Here is an 11,469-nt window from a genome sequence, read left to right as displayed (position 1 = left end):
TTTTTTTGATTTACGGTATTTCTTATTTTGATGTTTTGAACTCTTTTGTGTTTCGAACAATATCCTTCAAATATGACTGTAGCTTTTTTTTTCCCCAAAACTTTGTCTTTAAAATAAGGGTGCGTCTTATATTCTGAAAAATACAGTACATAGTTTCCGTAAAATAAAATATTTTTAGGTTTTATTTGTATGGATTCTTAGCTTTGAAAATTCAAAGATTTCCTTACGAAATGTTTTTTTCTTAAGAACTGATTACAAATTTTTATCTTGTTGTAGGCTTCAACTACTGATTTTTTATGTCTTCCTACACTCTTGTAACACTAAACTGTATCTTTGTTTGGTTTCTAAAAATACCACAAACAGTTTCTCTATGTGTACAATAAAAACTATTTTATTACTATATCAAAATTATAAGCAAACTGACTTCTTTAACTGTTAATCAGAAGGTTTCATTCAATAAATTTTAACCCTATTTTATATTTAAATATACATATTCTTTATGATTCTCTTTGCCCATTCATATAGCTACTTAGGTCAGTAGTTTCCAACCATTTTATTGCCATTTGCCCCCAGTCAGACCTTTGTGTCAGTAGCATACCCATGATGCATACAAGTTGTTAAAAACTTAAAAATGATGTACAATAATAAAAAGGTAAATCAGACCTTTGTGTCAGTTGCATACCCATGATGCATATAAGTTGTTAAAAACTTAAAAATGATGTACATTAATAAAATGGTAAATCAGACCTTTGTGTCAGTAGCATACCCATGATGCATACAAGTTGTTAAAAACTTAAAAATGATGTACCATTAATAAAAAGGTAAATCAGACCTTTGTGTCAGTAGCATACCCATGATGCATACAAGTTGTTAAAAACTTAAAAATGATGTACAATAATAAAAAGGTAAATCAGACCTTTGTGTCAGTAGCATACCCATGATGCATACAAGTTGTTAAAAACTTAAAAATGATGTACATTAATAAAAAGGTAAATCAAAAGAAATAATTCAAGGGTGGGCCAACAATAAGCAAATACTGCATACTGGCTAGTGGAATACATTGGTAACTCTTCAAGACAGCTCTTCAATTTTTAGTTTGTTTTTTAATCTTTTCAAAGGTTCTCATATACCCCAGAAACATATTCATGTACCCTCAGGACTACACATATCACAAATTGGGAACCAATGACTAAAGGCCAATGTAAACATAGCCTAATAAACAGCAACCTCGACAGCAAAAGGAAACTCAACTTACAGTCAAATGTAAAATGATTTAACAAACCCTAACAAATCTCAACCACAAAAACATTTATTTTCCTATCATTCTACAATATAATTCAAAGGAAATCTAATATGATAAAGCAAGATTTTTGCAACATTAAAAAAACAATCTACCAAGCGGAGCTTTTATCACTTTGTTCTAATCTGTATAAAACTCCCTACTGAATTGGAAGCCATAAAAACACTATTGAAAATAAGAGCCTTCACTAGACCAGAACTCTTAAAGCTGAGATACAGATAATTTACCTAAAACCATGACAACTGAGGATGAGAAACAGTGATTGGCTAAAATAAATAAAACTACACTTGTATTGAAGTTACAAGGTTCAAATTGGCACCATTTTATTTAAAAGTGTTTTGAATTTCCTCCTAGGGGGTTAAAGAGTGCTGTATTATGAGCAGTAAGAATTTCATTCAGGATATGCTGAAATGAACCCAATTTCAAAATTTGGAATTTTACCCTTTTGTGGATAAAATTATACAAATAAAACTTTTACTGAATAAATTTCAACTCTAAAGTATTTAAACAAATATATGAAAAATTATTACAAGTATACATTTTTTTTATAAACATTTTAATTCAACAATGGGATTTTGCTCTTGAAAAACAGGTGCACCCCAGCTGCCAAAGTGTTAAATCTATAATACAATTTTCTTCCTAATTTTTTCCTCTGAGCTTTCACACAAGTTTATTCCTTTTATTGACAATATCTTTAATATTTGGAGAAATATCTTCCATTTTTTTAATCTGACATATTTATTAAAAAACTAATGACAAAACTTCTTAATTACACAGAAAATGTTTTGTTTATTAAGAGAAATGCATATTATAAGTCTTTTTAAACATTTAGCAAATGTATAGTGTATTAAAACGTTATTACTTGACAGTTGTGACACTAAAAAAAACCTGTTCTAAACAATGCTTTAATTACAACATTTAATGACAGTTTCAAATCTAGTTTGATTTTTTCTTTGAATGTGAAGGAGCAATTTGTTGGGAAACATTAGAAATCAAATACCTGTATCTGTTAACCTTTTGACAATCTGAGCAACTGTACTTCTCTTCTGACCAATAGCAACATAGAAACAATAAAGTTTCTTCTTCTCGTCACTTCCCTCATTGAAACGTTTCTGGTTAATGATTCCGTCAATGGCAATGGCAGTTTTCCTTTTTCACAAAAAATAACTCATATTATGTGTGTGTATAACTGAAGCAAGATACCTTGTGTTAATTACAAATCATTTTCAATATGAAGCCACAGGTCTTAACTCACCTGGTTTTTGATCCATTGTAGGAGGTACTATGACAAAAAATAATTAATTTGTTGCTTTAACATTTCCAAACAGGAGTTGTTTCTCATTTCACAATGTTCTTAGTTTTACTTCAGTACAGAAGAACATTATGATAACAAGCTGGCAAACAGTGATTTATAAGCATAACGAAGTGATTTATTTTGGAGGAAAAATACTAATGTTTCGACAGGACATTGATCTGTCTTTGTCAGGTAGTATGTTCTGCCAAAAATAAATCACTTTGTTATGCTTATAAATCATTGTTTGCAAACTTATTATATATCACATGTGTAAAAACAATAAAATATTAAACTACTACAGCAAATTTATACCAAGCCAAATAAACAAAAAATTAGTAATTAGAACAAATAAAACAAGTGTGCGAATCATTTATTTGTAAATGTTATTCTTCAAACACGTTTTTACCCAGTTTGTCTGTCACCAATGATAAGCTCTCGCTGTCCACGACCAATAGGAACTAAGCTATCGACAGCCTTGATGCCTGTCAACATTGGTTCTTTCACCGAGATACGAGGAATAATACCAGGTGCCTTTAGACCAACACGGGCTCGTTTACTGCAACCAAGTGGGCCCTAGTTACAATAAAAACATTATCTTTATTATCATCAATAAAGCTCCAATCAGTATTAACTGCATTAACTATATGATTTTTGTTTACAGTTTACTAGTTTGGAAAATATTATTAAACTCTTTGTATATCAACATAATATGGACTTAAAACTTGCATCTTCAAATTAATTAAAAAGTATCATAGCATGAATTTAACAGTTGAAAAACATAGTTTTATCTTTTAACAGTTTGTAAATTTAGACAAATAAAAAATCCTGAAATATACTCTGTCTACCATCAGTATGTGATACAAGAACTAAAGTATGTTATACGCTTTAATAAAAGTTTAGATTCAAATCATACATACTGAAACTAAATTTTTGGCCAATGGTAAATATCCGAGTTATACTTCAAATTTCACTTGCAACAGTGCCAACTACACCAGCAAAAAATTAAAAAAAGAAGAGAGAGAGAAAGAAAAGAGCAAACAAACAATTCATGAATGGTATACCCTCAGCAGATAAGATAATAAACAGTGAGCTGACATGAATTTCTAGGAAGCATTGCATTTTCCATTTCATATTTTTTCATACACTACCATATTTGATATTTGCAGTAAGATATAATTATAAAAAAAACTTGATACACTACTTTAATATATTTGTGTTTACTATTTTAAACCGTCATTTTGTTGTTTTTTTCATAGTTTTTACCACTGTTTACAGATGGTTTATATATTCATAACCTTGCCCAGATTACCACTTACAAAAAATTCCTGTGCCCTTTGTCAGTCATTGGCTAAACAACAGAACCCTTATTTTTTGCCAGGATGCATACTTTGCATATTTAGGCTATTTTGATTGCCAATAGAGCAAAATTATCATTTGCCTGCACACTAGTTCACACACACACACAAAAATAGAAGTACAAATTTCAATTCTTCATGTGTGCCTGCCCTTCAAAATGTCTTATGAAAGATATTGTAACGATAGATCGCAATTATAACCAGAAAATTTTCGAACAGTAATTAGCTCATTTGGATATGCAAAGGAACGTGATTGGCTGTGTTATGACATCATTTGGTTTTGCAAGAGATTACCTTGATATTATGGGATTTCGATGATTGAAAATGGTGGAAAAAACAATAAGGTATGAAGACATTCAAGAAGCAATTAATTTTCCAACAATTACTACATTTTTCCATTAAAACAATGCAAAAATAGAAATAAATAAAGGAAAAAGGCACAAAGAAGACAACTGCAATTTAGGTTTTGTCAATGAATGCGTAGATATTTTCAGTACATACACAAATAAAACAAACTGCAATGATTCAATTACTGTTTCTTCAAATAAAAGTTACTTGATCATGCTATACTTTTATGACTCACGAAGCTGATACCTACTTCGTTACATGGAGGGCCCACTTTCTGGAAGTCAGTGGGGGATTTGGCCCACTTGAGAAAAAATCCTAGTAGCAACTCTGTGATGTCATTTAATTAATATTTTTCAGATTTAACTAGTTAAAATGTATAAAATTAAACAATAAGGGTCAACATTTTAAGCAACCTAGTTGTGATTTTGAAGAAGACTTGTTAATAAGTTATGTAAATTTTATAACCCATTGCCTATGGGTACATCCTAGAATTATACAAACATGTACTTGTACATACAACAAAGGGGGTAGTATCCTTAATCATACCCCAAAAATATGTCTGTTTTATATATATACGAGAGTTATCCAATGCTTACATAATGCCAGTTACACTAAAACAAATGAGCTTCTTAAACCCTTTTCATACTATTATTAAAATGTTTAATAATTCTTTTAGAAGCCTTGCAATTCACAAGATCACCGTTAAACAGTATTATTTGTAAATGAAGTAGGAAGCTTCTACAAAAACTTCATAAAACATATTCTAGTTGAACCTGCACTAGTTGTACTGGAATAAAACCCTCAGCTACTAAAAACGAAAAGGAACACTTATTATTTACCTTGCCATCAATGGGGTTTCCTAACGCATCAACAACCCGACCCAGTAACTCTGTCCCAACTGGAACATCCACAATAGCACCTGTTCGCTTCACAACATCTCCTTGCTTGATCAACTTGTCATTACCAAATACTACAATACCAACATTGTCAGGCTCCAAGTTTAATGCCATACCCTAGACACAGTAACAAAAATGTTTTAAACACTTAATGTCCATGATATAAACCAATTTTAAAGACAATTACCGTTTGCTGCATTCAAAACTTAACATTTTTGTTAATTCTTTAATATATAATATTTCAAATTGTACACATATCAAAGTTAATTTTGTTTAAAACATTCTGAAATAACTTTTAATAGAACACAAAAAAACATATTACTAACCTCATAACTGTAAGTGTTAGCTAATCTATGAACAGCAACACAAAATCAACCACTTAGCTACTAAAATAAACAAAAAACTCACTTTTAAGCCACTTGAAAACTCCACCATCTCTTCAGCTTGAATATTCTTCAACCCATAAACACGAGCAATACCATCACCAATAGACAGTACCTGTCCAGTTTCTTCCATGTTAGATGTAGGAGTGTGACTGAGAATTCTTTCCTCCAAGATTGACGAGACTTCGGCAGAGCCTAGATAGCAAAGTAGAGTAAGAAACTTTTTAAATGATGTCCTACCAAATTCCTGTGGAGTGGCAACTAGTGAAGAAGATCCATTCAAAGACTGTCAATAACAAATGTAAAGAAACTTTGGGGGTAACTTATAATTACATCTAAAAGTAAACAAAATGGTGCTTCAACATACTTTAAATATAATTAGTCTCCAAGTTTTTTTCTTTTAAAGTTAGTTCACGATAATGTATATCAACAGTGGCAAAATAATAATGTTAAGTTATAACGATAATAATTTCTCACTAAACCATAATAATGGTTCTAGCAACAGCAGCCATATTTGGCAAGGTCCATTTCCCATTCATACACTTGACCTCTACCTATATCCTGTCACCTGCAAATGGACTGGTCAGAACATTGTCAAGGAATTTAAATCTAATTGAATGCTGAGAGTGATAGAGGGTGCCCCTACCTCCCCAAAGATGATTTTCAGCAATTTTGGTACATAAAAAAACCTCTTCTGGTGTCTTTTGTTCTATTTTGAAATATGTAATATTAGAGAAAATATTATCAATCTAATAAAAGTAATGAATAGGATCATAATGTAGTCTAGACTTATAGGAAAAACATAGAAAATTTTAAAAGATTAGCAATTTTTCAGACTTTCTAAAAAAAAGTTGCAGTCTGACCATATACATACCTAAACAATTACACTGCTGTACTGATAAACACTCAAAAATTAGAGACTACCACCCTTAAATATTCCCACTGTCAACAATTCTAAATATTTATCTGCTTAAGTTTCTACAAACTTAGTTTTAGACCATTTCAAAACTAAAATTTGACTAGGACATGCTATCAATATCGTTAAAACTTTCTTGTTTACGTTAACAAATAAAATTCACATTTAAATCACATGTAAATTAATATGATGAAATTCACAACTTGCATAAAAGGAAAATTAAGAACATACATTTACATGACTAAATAAACTAACTGTACAGAACACAAGCTTAACTAACATTAATATCATTGGTTAATTCACAAAGATCTATTAATGTTACATCATCATTGTTTATACTAGAAAAATTTACCAGAGCCAGCAGCAGCATACTGAGTTGTTGAAAAATTCCTGCCTGCGACAAAAGCACACGGAAAACATTTACTAGAGAGCTAGAGAGAAAAAAAGTACAATAGAAATTTAATACAGGATCACATAGTGGCAAATACTTTAAAATGTAATTAACTCTCACATTAACGAATGCCTGTCTGCTAACACAACTCTTATTTTTTAAAACAGTAAGATAACGTCTTCAAAATGTTAGAAGAACACGCAGGTTCAAGAAATGATTTTAACAGAAATATAGCCCCCAGTGACACAGCGGTATGTCTGCGGACTTACAACGCTAGAATCCGGGTTTCGATACCCGTGGTGTGCAGAGCACAGATAGCCCATTGTGTAGCTTTGTGCTTAACTTCAAACAAACAAACAGAAATATACAATACCTTATAACCCAAGCGCTTTCGAAATGTGGACTTTTCTTCTTAAAGAGCAATCTTCAAAGTTACTTTTTTTTTAATCACAAAGTTGGATTTTAGCTTGTTATACCAATGAACTTTGTCTTAAAACAATCATTTATATAATCTTTATCTCTAGTATTCTTCTATGCCATCCAACTTTCTTGTCATAGCTTCTCGACATCAGCTTAATTAGGCTAAATGGCATCGAAAACAAAAACTAATTTTTATAACCTTTATTTGTAGACTATTTTTAACCACTAATTGTGAATCTTTCTAGTTATATTTTCTTCTATGTATATAATAAAACATTTTAAACAATAATAAACTTTTCTATGTTACTATAAAAATATTCTACAATGACTAATTATCATCTAGTATTAACAATCTTCTTCCAGATATAGACGAACATAAAAATTAGTACCAAACACCGAACCAAAGGAGTCAAGCATTTATCAGTCATCATATCTCTGTCCTCTTTCTGCCCAACGCTAATGGTCACCTTTTGCACTCACTTAACCCTTTCACCACATAATTAAATTTCATGGTCAGTCCTCAATCACTGTCATTTCTTCATCATAAATCAGCAGTATGTTTCACTGTATTATGCATTATGATATACAAGACACACACTTCATATCTTGATGTTATGGCATCAATAACTTAACTAAGTTTAGTAAAAACAGAGAGAATATATGATAATCAGCTGATATCTCTGTGCATGGGTGTTTTGTGCCATCTGGGTCCCTAGCCAAGGGACTTTTTATACTTGTGATTCCCACTCATGATCCCAAATGTCAGCACACGTGGTGTCTGGTGGTTGATTCAAGCTCATGGAGGGTTGTTGCTTTCTGCTGTAAAAGGAAAAATGTAGGATATGTCCATTTTTTGTCATGGGGGGGATGTTAAATAAACTCATAATTTTATAGGTTTTTGTCAATTACTTAGCCTTGCTTTGACCAATTTACATGGAATTTAGTACAAATTTTGGATAATTATGGAATTTTTGTCTTTTGCTCAATTTTTCAGTGAGCAAATTACAATTTGTTTTTTATTAAAATTATTCATGTGTATGTCAACCAACTTACATGGGATTAGGTACAGAGATACCATCTTTCAGGTCCCAAGCAGTGATATAAACAGTTTTCAATTTTTCTGTGTTTTTTACAATTTTTCTGGTGTCAAAATTGGCCATGTTGGGATTATGGTGAAGACACATTGCATTCACCCACGAATGTTGGCCTCTTTGATTTACTAATTAACTTCTTATATGTTACTTTATCTAATGCTTTCTGAAAGTCATGAACTCAACCCTTATAAAAAATTCTAGCAAGCTCGTAACACAGAAATCCTTTTCTGAAATTACGTTTTTAAGGTAGACTCTTTTTAAATAATCTCTAACAATTTTTTTACCAAAACCTTGCTAACAACACAAAAATGCCTAACATTTCATGAGTCTTCCTGCAATCGTACTTGCAATTTTATATCCAATGAAAATATTTTCCAGCATTTAACAAAGTATCTGAAAAATGCTGTTTAAGAACTCAACAGACTGTTAATCAGTTTTTACCACAAATCTTGTCAAGGCCAGGATCTTTAGCCTCAATAACATTGTCAGGCATCTTCACATGTTCTTTTCCTTCAACAGTAACATTATGAAAGTAAAGTTCTGTCCCTTAAAACCATTACATCCTTCTACACTTAACCACATATGTTAAAAACCTTTAGTGAAATTTGGTTTTTTTTTAGCCTAAAAGACTTCAATAGTTATTATTTATTGACAATAACAAGGTTTCTTGATATTTTATTTTGATAAATCTCAACATCTTTGACTTTACTTGCAAGTTTCAAATTCTTTCAGTTTAGTTTTTTTGTTTATCAAAATAATTCCATTATTTATATTCATAAAAATATTCTAGTTTCAACTATCATAAACTTCTTAAGCTTTATTAACACTTTCAGTTCAGATTATCCAACTTATCTTTCTCTTTCTTAGTTTCACAGCTTGTGAGAGTTAGTTTTTCTAATGAGGAACAACTCTTAGCTTTATTAGTTGAATAACATCAGTCAACAATGTTATGAATGTTAGTACTCAAGTGCTTTTGCTCTAACATAGAATTAAAAAAAAAAACCCTAATAATAGCATCTCCTCTAATAGGTTCTGTTACATGCTGAGCAAGAAAGCTATTGTCAGCAAGCACAAAGCTCCAATTAGGTTTGATATAAAGTTGTGTGTGCAATTCTGTACTCTATACTGCAAAATTATTTACAAATTCAGAAAATGCAGAAATGATCTGATGCAATTTAGGAACCAGAAGAGACGTCAAAGTTTATACTTGTTTCGTAAGGAGGTGGAAGAACAAAAGGTGACTTGATTCTTAGTGGATTTAACAGTCTTTCTATGAATGGTCTCTTTAAATGAATTGATAAGAAGTACTTGGGTTAAATTTTGGAAGCCTAGATCCTGACTACATCTTCGGACAATTGGTCTTTCAGCTAGTTATAGAGTTGTAGAATATTTAATCTGATGATATGGTGTGTTTAGGTAGTTTGAATTTTTTCAAAATTTTATTTGATAGGAATATCAATTTGAAGGGTTTGGTTAAGTAGGATAATTTCTGTTGCAGTTTTTCTGGATGATGTATAGCTTTAAAAGTTTGATTGGCCAACTAACATTCTTCAATTCTGCTTTTTTTTTTCTTTGTTTCATAACAAATGTTAGTCTTCAGTTCAGATGGTATTACAGAAGAAACTTCTACATAATTACAAATGTCAAACACATAATAAGAATTGTAAATCATAAAAAAAACAGTCAGTGAAAACATTGTGCAAGTTATTAACTGGCTAAATCATGCCACTCCCACAAAACATTTAATTCAATAATTGTTTGAACAAAAACATCAAAGCCTTAACTCTAATACTGTGCAATGGTCACTGAAGTCGAATCCTCAACGAAAACTTTTATCAAATTTCTGAGAAATTAAAATCATAAATTATACCACTTTCTTAATTCTGTAAAATAAAAATGATTGTCATACTAATAACATTAACACTAAAGCTATAAAACAATGTTACTAGTGCTTCCTTAGTTTAACTTTAAGCCACAATTTTGGTTGTTCTCATTCTTAATATTATTATTAAACTAATACTAATAGTAGTATTACCAGTATTAACTATTAATATTATTACTATAAATTATAATATAATAATAATGCTACTACCGAGTACTACTACTACTGTTGTACTAGTGCTGATCCAACTAATATTTAATAATAATACTTATTGATATTCAGTATTAGTACTGTAGTGTAGTACTACTACTAGCCTAACTTAACACTAAGGCAAAAATATACATATTTTTAATCCTATATACAAAAATAATATATTGTGTCTTTATTACCTTTACTTTTAGGGCGTGTTTCGGAATATATCTGGCCACACAAGTGGCTAATTTAGCTGAAAACAGAGACATATTAAATTATAAATATACCCTGAAGTGAATAGACCAACTACTCGTACTATTGTATCCCCTCTCAGTCATCTGCACACGAAGCAACCCGGTTTTCTTATGGCTTACAATCTAATTTATCCCCTTGATCAGCAGTAAAGGTTATGAGTCTAATTCTACTTGTACTTTTGTGAACCCCTCAGTTTATAAATAACTTGAACACAGATTTGGTTATAAAAATTTAATATTTATTATATGAAATATAATTTTCATCGATACATTTGAGTTCGAAATATGTTTATTTGCGTTATAAAATGAGCACATATTGTAAATATATTTTAATTTTCGACAAGAAAACTTCTCGGCAGTTAGTACCACACTTACTATTATTGTTATTTTACAGCATCCGAATACGTATAAATTTATCATTGGAGAGATTGAGTGAGGTGTTAATAAGTGTTCAAAATCGTGAAAAAACGCATAAAATCGCAAAAAATTGTTAAATCGCTATTAAAAGACAAAGTGAAATCTTTGAGCCAGGGTGAAATTCTCAAAAACCAAAAACATAGAGGTATTCAGCTGGGTGAAGTGGACCTGTTTGTGAAAGAAAAAAAATCTACGTGTAAACATATGAAACGACAAGTTGAGTAGCACTGAATAAATGTGTTACGTCTCCGTTCGCTAGTTAATTTTCCGTAACTTCGTTCCGACGAAACTTTAGCGACACAAGTCCTTTCTTAAATAAAACTGGTT

At 30.8% G+C, this 11,469-nt stretch overlaps 1 protein-coding gene across 1 annotated transcript in view; it reads right to left on the bottom strand.

Annotated features, from left to right (window-relative positions):
- LOC106467880 (ATP synthase subunit alpha, mitochondrial-like) overlaps positions 1-10,903 on the bottom strand; it is a 20,498-nt gene extending 9,595 nt beyond the window's left edge. Inside the window, exons 1-6 of the mRNA XM_013928262.2 lie at positions 10,669-10,903; positions 6,845-6,923; positions 5,602-5,771; positions 5,137-5,310; positions 3,001-3,167; positions 2,301-2,449 (exon numbers count right to left, since the gene is read on the bottom strand). Coding sequence (XP_013783716.1) covers positions 2,301-2,449; positions 3,001-3,167; positions 5,137-5,310; positions 5,602-5,771; positions 6,845-6,923; positions 10,669-10,740 — 811 coding nt within the window. The 5' untranslated portion in view covers positions 10,741-10,903. The remainder of the gene's footprint in view (positions 1-2,300; positions 2,450-3,000; positions 3,168-5,136; positions 5,311-5,601; positions 5,772-6,844; positions 6,924-10,668) is intronic.
- Between the last annotated feature and the right edge of the window lie 566 nt (positions 10,904-11,469).

This window comes from Limulus polyphemus, unplaced genomic scaffold (assembly GCF_000517525.1).
Source record: "Limulus polyphemus unplaced genomic scaffold, Limulus_polyphemus-2.1.2 Scaffold2776, whole genome shotgun sequence".
Lineage (NCBI taxonomy): Eukaryota > Metazoa > Arthropoda > Merostomata > Xiphosura > Limulidae > Limulus > Limulus polyphemus.
This window is presented reverse-complemented; position numbering and strand designations above follow the sequence as displayed.